The sequence below is a fragment of the Phyllostomus hastatus genome, unplaced genomic scaffold, assembly GCF_019186645.2.
Source record: "Phyllostomus hastatus isolate PE091 unplaced genomic scaffold, TTU_PhHast_1.1 phas_contig_90, whole genome shotgun sequence".
NCBI classification, from domain to species: domain Eukaryota; kingdom Metazoa; phylum Chordata; class Mammalia; order Chiroptera; family Phyllostomidae; genus Phyllostomus; species Phyllostomus hastatus.
In genome coordinates, this window is record NW_025333984.1 from 13,087,921 (window position 1) to 13,097,377 (window position 9,457).

The window sequence follows — 9,457 nt, forward strand, 5'->3', positions numbered from 1 at the left end:
AGTTGTCAGAATCTCTGGAGGGGTCAGCCATATACTGGCAAGTTCCTTTATTAGTCTAAAATAGGACATGAAGCTGTCTTGAATTTGGTTACTTACCAGATACCTTTTAATGTCCGAGTTTGTTACCCAATTTGAACTTGAGTTTAAAACAAACTAAAATAATTTGAGTTTAAGAAAAACTAAAATAATTTTTGAAGCGAAAAGAATTTTAGCATCTGTTGAATTTATTCAGCATAATCAAAGAGGCACTGTCTTCATGATGTGATACACAGACACAAACACCGATACAGCACAATATCCATATTAGTCAAAGTGCATTCCTTCTGATACTCATTTATATGTCTTCATATGCCACAGCCCATCATTTAAATAATGGATATTTTCAATGCCAATTCCTTTGTTGACTTTCTCACTATAGAAGGAAAAAACACATAAATATATTGTTACACATTTTTATAGGCTTAGTCATGGTACATATAATTCAATGTGCATAGCTGTTTTGTAGTTATTGAGCTACATGTAGGGAACTTATTTATATTATACTCACATTACTGTCTACATTAAACTACATTACTCTGGGGAAGTTCATATCTTAAAGTGACTCTAGTGATCTAATTAGTGGGTCTATAGAAACAGAGTAATAATATGTCACCATATCAGGAGAACATCAAAGTGTTACAACTAAGCCTCAAACAAAATTAACAGGAATAATGTGGTCTTCAAATGAGTTGCAGAATTTTTTAATATATTGACTACATTGTGATAATGTATCTTTAATAGTCCTTTAATATTCTATATCACCAGGTCAAAATATAAGGAAAATACTTTGTAGTGCCAAACTATGTCACTGTTTTAAAAATTAGTAGCAAATGCCCTGGCTGTTGTGGCTTGGAGGATTGAGTGCTGGCCTGCAAAAAGAAAGGTTGCCAGTTCCATTTCTGGCCAGGACACATGCCTGGGTTGAAGACCAGGTCCCCAGTTGGGAATGTGAGGGGCAACCGATCAATGTTCCTCTCACACATTGATCACAGATTGATGTTTCTCTTTCTCCCTCCATTTCCCTCTTTTTGAAAATAAATAAATAAACTCTTTTAAAAATAATAACAAATAAAAATTAGTAGCAAAACATCTTTCCCTTCACTTAATTTAAATCACACTAAATTAAAAATTCCTAAAATGCCCCATGCATATAAAACAGCTGTATCGGCACACAGGTTCTTTTCAGAGTGTTTAAGAAAGAATGCAATCAATATGTTTCACTGGCTCCTTAAGAGATAGGAAAAATAAAAAATGAGGCTTCTGGGCTTACATATGTGTAAGATGTGGTATGAATGTGAGCAAATTTCACCTGTAATTCTGATGCTTCCTGCGTAGGTTACTCACATCTCAAAAGCTAAGGGGGCTAACGTGAGACTTACATATCTTCTGCAGACATCTTCATGACTCCGACACATAGAGCATGCTGTTTTCCTTCTGCCATGATGGCCTTAAAACACACAGTTAAGAACTATTTATCAAAATGCCTTGGAGAGGGAGTGTCAAATAATGATCACATTACTAGTTAAGCCATTTGAACTCATCTGATATCCTCGCCTACACCATCAACTCCTTGAGGGCAGGGACCTAGCAGAATATATGGGCATACTGTGAATACTCAATAAATGCTAACTGAATGAATCTAATAATCATTCTTGGTTTTTAAGTCAAATGTTAATTCTATAACCCAATGGCAACAAAACCAGAATAAGCCATACAAAAAGATAAAATTTCTTGCACATATTAAAAACTGTGAAATAAATATCCATTTTTCTAGTATCTTAATAATTCAATGGTGGTCTTATGTAAAAGACACAGTAAAACAATAATTATATTTCTCATCTCTCTTTAAGAGCCCAATGTTAATGTCAACCTGTCTAGAACATTCAGAACATTCTTGGTTATCATTTGACACATCTAGAATGTTACAAACTGCAGTGCATATTTTTAAAAGTAAAGGTTCAAGGATACAGAGTAACTCTCTGTACTAGCTTTACAACTTTCTAAAAGTCTATAGTGATTTCAAAATAAAAATTATTTTAAAAGTAAAGGCTAGGTACTAGGAAAATTTTACATTTAAAGGAACTTCAGAACTAAAAACTTACAACACAAAAAAAATTCATAAACCTTAAAAGGTAACCTATTTTTACAGAATACTTTTCTCCATTGATTTTCAATTCATTCATTCAATATTCCACAGATGAATTTGAGTACCTCATACATGACCAGTATTTATATGAATACAAAATGTTCCTAAAATATAAACATACAGCTTATACTACCCCTTAGATACAACTGCCACAACAGAGGACAGCCTCCTTTTGTGCACAGGACACATTCTTGAGCTCATTCCAATGGCCTTCCACTCCACAGTGATTTCCCCATTCCTACCAAGTATGGGGTTTTCTTCTCACCTTTAGGGAAATGGGCACTTTAGGACAAAGAAGATGGTCTCCTGTCCAGACTGGTTGGCAAAAACCTACTTAATCTAGAATATAGGTGAAACAGCACCATAGAAATGGAAATAATGCAGAATTGTTCAGCTATATCATGAGTTGAATAGATCCTTAAGGACTATGTGGGACTTTAACATTTCTCTTTGAGAAATCATGTTCTGAGGCCCAAACAACCAACTTAAAATGAACTTTATAATAAAAATTGAGAATTGCCAATATTTCCCACTACTCACTTCTAACTCTCTACCTGGTACCCAAGTTCTTTTCCCTTTTCAGTGCTTTTACTCCAATGTATCTGGGTAAGTCACACATAAATGTAGCAAACTGATGTCCAAAGAAGTTATCCAATCATATCAGTTATATCCTCTCCATTAATAACCAAGAGTTTTACACTGTATCCTGAATCTGATAACATTAGGTCCTAACTGGGCTGAAATGCAGCTAGGACTCTTTGATTACTTGTTCTCATTTAACCTCTAAGATAGATCACAATTTAGTCTCAAAAAATGATGTTACTTCCCACATCTTCAAATATAACCAGAAAGGCATGAGATAATAGTAACAGTAACCTCCAAAAAAGCACATCTAATGTTCCTTTGGATGGTAGATCTTTCACTAATAACATGAATACACTTTTTTTTCAATGTTATAGCCTGAGGATACAACAATTGTATCTGCTGCAGCAGGGTAAAGTTTAGCTCCAGGAGAAGTTAAGCCTGGACACATGATATTTGCTCCACTGAGTACAAATTTGATGGCTCCTTTATCAACCTGCTGGTGTGGCAGGATAAAAGGATCTAGAAGAAAAGAAATACATTACATAAATTAATAAGACTAATGATTCACCAGAACAAAAGGCAAAGAGCAAGAACAAATATTTTCCAAAATTACAGTACTCTGACAAATGCAAAGAAAAAAAAAACCCTCAAATACCATCCTTTACTTATCAAATTAGTAAATATTTTAAAGAAAAGTTCTTTCCAGTGCTAGCAATAGTGTAGGAAAACTGCCATTCCCATATACTGCAAGAAGGCTTATAAGTCAATACAACCTTTCTTTAGGACAACTTGGCAACATGTATCAACAGCCTTGAAAAGTTTCAAACTCTCTGACTCAGTAATTCTACTTTTAAGACTTTATCCTAAGAAAAAAAATGAAAGACATAACAATATATTTAGGTAGAGAGATATTCAATGCAGCACTAATATTTATAATAGATAAAAGTGGAATCAACTTAAATGTCTAACAATAAAGAGATAAATGACTTAAGGTGTATCTATAACATCTACATACTAGAGCCATGTTTTTGAAGAATACATAATTACCGTGGGAAATGTTCATAATATAATGTTAAAAAAAAACAATAAAAATCAACCAAAAATATCACTGGTTTCTATGGGTCTGTTGGGGGGAGGGAGATAAATATGTGAAGCATAGAGGATGTTTAGGGAAGTGAAACTATTCTGCATGATAGTTTAACAGTGAACATTATGCATTTGGCAAAACCCACAGAATGTACAACACAAAAAAATGAACCCTAATGTAAACTATGGACTTTGTTATTAATAATGTATCAATATTGGTTCATCAGTTGTAACAAATATATCACATCAATGCAAGATATTAGTAACAAGAGAAGGGTGAGTATATGGAAACTCTTTACTTTTTGCTCAGTTTTTCTATAAACCTAAAACTGCTCTAAAACATATCTAATAATTTTTAAAAAACTATAGAGAGCCCAATTGAAAAAGCAAAAATAGATACATTTACACACACACAGACATACACGGCACAGGAAATAATTGGATGGAAGTATACTGATATATTTACAATGGTTAACAATAGATCATGGGAATACAGGTGATTTTATTTCTATATTTTCCAAATCCCTAGAATAAACACATATTCCTTTTGTAATCTTAAAAGATATTTTTCTACATATGTTTGTCTGCAAATAATTAATAACCTAACAATTAAAGGATCCCAGGAGGATTTAAAACAATGTCTTTGGGAAAAAACTGCTTAGGCCTCTCAGGGCTCTTCAGGAATAATGCCAACAATAATTGGTAAAATGTATTCACTTTAATGTTTTACCATTAGCCCTCCAACTCATTAGATAACAAATAAGTCTTTTTCCCTACCAAGACTCCAAATTAATTTTAACACAATCCAAATTAATTTAAACAACTTACTGTTAAAAAGGAATCTGAATGAATACACTTACTATTCATAAGCCATAATTTGTTTTCTTGATCTCCATCCTCATTAATAGCTGCCCTTTAATAATAATGATGATGACAACAGTGGTACTAGTGGACATTGTTTAAACAGCTACTACATTATTATAATGGCTATCATCTAGTGAGCACTTACTGTGTTGCAGGCATTGTGTTAGGTACAGTACATGACTATCTCATTCAATCCTCACAACTCTGGGAGACTTAATATACAACTATGTCCATTTTAAAAGATAAAGAAATAAGGTTTAAATGGATTGAATGATCTAACAAAAATGACATGGACTGGGAATTGAACCCGGGTCTGCCTAACTCCAAGTTCATGCTTTTAACCGCCATATTATCCTGCTTCTTGTACAAGAATAACTTTAAGATGTTCTAAAAGGTCGGTTCCCAGAAAACTATTACTAAATAGGAACATCTTTTTCTTCCAACTTATTAAGATAATAGTTAACATATGGAAAAACTGGGAAGAATAGTTCAATGAACACCTTGGACACTATGCACTTAGTTTCAACCATCGTTCATTAACACTTTGTTACATTTGCTGTATTTCTTTCCATTTAAACACATATATTTTTCCTGTACTATTTTAAATTTCAGACATAATGCTTCACCATAATGAGCACATACCACCTAAAAATAAAGTCATTCTCCTACATAACCACAACACTATTATCATGCCTACAAATTTAACAACATTTCTACAATATCATACTATAACCAAACCATATGCAAATTTCCTTCAATAGTTCCAAGAAAGTCATTTATATCTTTTTTTGGTGGGGGGAGGGTTAGAATTTTGTTTTTCAAACCAGGATCCAATGTAGATTCATACAATATGATTATTTTGTCTCTGTCCTTTTAGTTGAGTAAGAATTAATGTCACTAAGATGTCTTCATGTCACCAAAATATTTTTATTTGCACCAGGACTCAGTTTCTGTCCATATCATAGTCTTTTAACTTCATGAAATGAATACTTAATCAAATAATTATAAATATTCCTTTAGAAATATTAACATGCTTCACATCTTTCAAGACTTGCCTAACAGCTTTACTGCTCCAGATCTCTGCTTCAACAAACAATTAAAAATTTATCTACTCTTACCAAAAATAAAACTCATTAAGTCACCAATACCACCTACAGAACCCTCCAGTCACTCCCTGCCATTCTGAGTCTTGGCTAGAAGGCCAGATAAACATACTGGTTTGAGAAGCAGAAGTTCTACTTCACAGTTCTGCCTTCTTGGACACAGGGATTTTTATCTTCCTTTGGATTTTCTTTTGTAATGTACTCAATCTAACAATATGCAAAAGTGGGTACATAATAAACATTATTTTGTTTCATAACACCTGATACTCAGCTAACAATAACTGACTCCAACACCCTTACATAGAATTATCTCTGGAAGGCAAATCTAGATATAAATTTAAAAGAATTGCTCATAACACTTGTCACAATGTATGAATATATACTTGTGCAATTACCTAATTGTTGTCTACTCTTCCAACTAGAGTGTTAGTTTCACAGAGACAGGGACCATGTCTGTCTTTGCTTTCCATCATATTCTCAGTACCTAGCTCAGTGCCTAGCACATATTAAGTTCAATATTTGTTGAATGAATGAATGAATGTTGTTGCTTGGGCTTTCAGGAATGCATGAGAAACTGCATTTTTCAAATTTACCACCATATGGGAATTCGTTTTTTATATTCCATATTACCCAGTACTAATAAAGAAGTTAGTGACCAGATGTCATTTTCAGCTCCTTTTGTGTCTTTCCATATCCTCAAATACATTGTTTTCTAACAAGACTTACATTTGTGAAGTAATCTTAGGGTTGGATAAAAAGGCCCTTCTCTTTGTCTAAAAAATAGTAACTCTCCATTTACTGTAAGGATCTCTATATGTTCATGGCTGCAAGACAAATGTCACAAAGTACCAAGTTAGATATTTTCTTTCAAAAACGAATATGCCAAATAGCCTTTAAATAATGTATAATATGAAACATGCATATACAGAGATACAGTAAGCTTTTTAAAAAATTTCAATAAAGCCCTGGCTGGTACTGCTCAGTGGACTGAGTGCTGGCCTGCGAACCAAAGGGTCCCCAGTTTGATTCCCAGTCAGGGAACATACCTGGGTTGCAGGCTAGGTCTCCGGTGGGGGGCACACCAGACATGCAACCACACATTGATGTTTTTCTCCCTCTCTTTGTCCCTCCCTTCCCCTCTCTCAAAATAAATAAATAAATAATTTTTTTAAAAAATCAATAAAGATCCAGGCCCCCCTCCAAAAAAAAACCCTGTTTAAACTGTTTTACCTATCATACTAGTCAAGTAGAGAAAAAAGAAAAAAATCTGAGCTGCTACAATCAACTTTATATGTTATCATTTTCATTTCATTGCTAGATAATTCAATAGAAGAAACCTCTAAAGTACAATGGAAACAAATTAATTCTAAATAAAAGCATTTAAGTCTGATAAATCAGTATATAAAGCTATTTTTAAGAAACAGGAAAACATTTGAAAATAGAAATATTGCTTAGTTTTACTTATTCTATTTATCTACTTCCATAATCTATCAACAGTTAATGTGAAAAGAATTCCATTTATTTTGAGTGCAGTCTAATTATATGATACTCAGGTACTTACTCTGAGCTTTACATAGAGAAAAATAAAGACTTACCATCGCACTATTTTGACAGGATCTTTCTTAGGCATGATTTGATTAAGCCATGGTTCAATACCTGGAAATTGCTCTATCAGTTGGTTCTTAATACCTTTTATGACTGAGGTTTTCAACTGGATGCAGTTGGACACATTTTCTTTTTCATCAAATCTGCCAAATGATTTTTGCAAGAAAAAAAGGCATTTCTGAGTAGACATATCAGAACAGCTAAAGGTAATGCTGTCACTAGTCATCTATTCCCAAGCAAGAATTCAGATGCCTAAAATAATAATGAAATAAATTGTTTCTAAAAATACCATTTACCTTTTATTCTGTCTTGCAAAACCAATGTCTTACTACAATATTAAATAAAGTGTCATACATACACAATTAGCTGGGAGGGAGGATATGAGGCATATTTCACATTATAATCTGTAATCAGCTACACAAATGCCTTTTCTGGAAAATCTTATTCGTCCCTACCCAGGAAGAACAGGAAGAAACAGAGATTTGTTCCTATAACAAAACCTGTGTGGAAAACAAAAGCAAGTCAAAACAAGAGTTCTTAAGCTCTGAGATACAGAAGACAAATCCAAATATAACACAGAAAATCAGTCCGTGCTAGGCTATGTAATGTACTGAGATGTTTTTTAAGTGATGGTGATGATTTCTAAAATCCCTATTCATTTTTGCTCAAAATGTCGTGAACAAAACCCACCTTCCTTTGCCCATATTTCCCCTTTGCTTTTTGCGTCTACCAAATCTGGAAGGGAAACCAACTAGATAGGTTCCCAAGGAATTTTTGTCTTCTTTACACTGAATAGCCAGCCTATGGGACAATCACGCTCTTTTAACCTGGCAGCTAGGCAATAGGCATGACAGCCTGCTTGCTTCCTGTCACCCAGACTCCTTCACTCCCATGACCCAGGAAGTCAAGCCTTCCCTTATTCAGTTCATAACTAATAAACATATGGCAGTGAGTGCAGGGTTCTCCTCTTAGGTAAAGAGGATATACGCCTAAATCACAGTGCAAGGATGTGATTGGTAGAACCCTAGAAATAGAGATAGGATTGCGGGGGCAGGGGCGGGCAAAAGAGAAAGAGGGGTACAGATACAGAAAATGAAGGTGGTAGAGCCAAAACCCGACTGAGGATTAGGGATGGAAAGCTAAGAGAAGTGTTGGAAGTTGCGAGTGAGAGTATAGTACTACAGAAAACCTTGGGGAGTAAGGATGGCAGGGGTGGGGGAGAGAGAAAGAGGATCTATGCTCTCACCCTCTTCCCCACCCCCACCCCCACCCCCTTTGTGAGCAGCGGATGGAGGCCACAGCATGTCCTTACTTCTTGAACATGATCCAAGGTGAAGGGGGCGACGATAGGGAAGGGCCTGGAATGGGGAAAAAATCGAATTATCAAGGGTCCGGCAGCTCCCCTTACACGAGGAAGGCCAGCACTGACAAACGGAGCTGTAGTCCTCCGGAAAGGGAGACAGGCAGCCGCACTTTACGATTCTCAGTGAAATTTGACTACTTCCGCTCCTCTGAACACGTCGGCGCTTTTGCTGGCCCTTTTTGGGCAACTGATTGCTCTCCTGAGCGGGTAGCTGAAAGGGCGGGACTTGAGAAGGAAGAAGAAATACAGTAATACTAGATGCAGGGAAAGAAGAATGGAGGGGCGGAGGAATCAAAGTACTATTTATGGCAGTTTCGTCATTACGGATTCCTCAAAGGATCAACATTCTTTCGTGTTTCCTTGAAATCTACTATTCACCGAAACAATTTTTTAGTGCAAAAGGATTTTTGTTCCCTGAGACCACCGAATGGATTGGTGCTTGCGGACCAGCATAAAATCAGGCTAACCTTCTACTCTCATGTAAATGTACCAGTGGGCTTCCCAAGTGTAGGAAATAAAAATACAGGACATCCAGTTGCATTTGAATTTTACACACACAGCGAAAAATGTGTTTTCTGAATTTAATTAGGATATCCTGTATTTCTGGCAACCATATTCACTGGCCATGAGTTCCCTCATAGAATTATTCTCTAGGTTGCCATCCCC

The 9,457-nt window shown here is 35.2% G+C and overlaps 1 protein-coding gene across 4 annotated transcripts; it reads right to left on the minus strand.

Annotated features, from left to right (window-relative positions):
• Positions 1–206: 206 nt before the first annotated feature.
• Positions 207–9,014, minus strand: MCTS1 (MCTS1 re-initiation and release factor). 4 transcript variants are annotated; one of them, XM_045852312.1, is made up of 7 exons: positions 8,741–9,014; positions 7,884–7,928; positions 7,419–7,571; positions 6,550–6,647; positions 3,156–3,289; positions 1,419–1,486; positions 207–412 (listed from the first exon to the last, which is right to left on the minus strand). In XM_045852312.1, the coding sequence occupies exons 1-7, from the start codon at positions 8,749–8,751 to the stop codon at positions 331–333; spliced, it is 591 nt and encodes a 196-aa protein (XP_045708268.1). In that variant the 5' UTR covers positions 8,752–9,014; the 3' UTR covers positions 207–330. The 4 variants fall into 4 exon arrangements, with proteins under 4 accessions (XP_045708268.1, XP_045708267.1, XP_045708270.1 ...); XM_045852311.1 differs by lacking the exon at positions 8,741–9,014 and adding an exon at positions 8,119–8,291; XM_045852314.1 differs by lacking the exon at positions 7,884–7,928 and having other exon boundaries at positions 8,741–8,994.
• Positions 9,015–9,457: the final 443 nt, after the last annotated feature.

Bases quoted from the DNA above. Each gene is read 5' to 3' on its own strand.
- MCTS1 (XM_045852311.1), bottom strand. The intron at 1,487-3,155 runs GTATCCTCAGGC...GTGTGTTTTAAG, and splicing joins CTGCAGCAGATACAATTGTT to GCCATCATGGCAGAAGGAAA. The intron at 413-1,418 runs GTAAGTCTCACG...TTCCTTCTATAG, and splicing joins AAGATGTCTGCAGAAGATAT to TGAGAAAGTCAACAAAGGAA.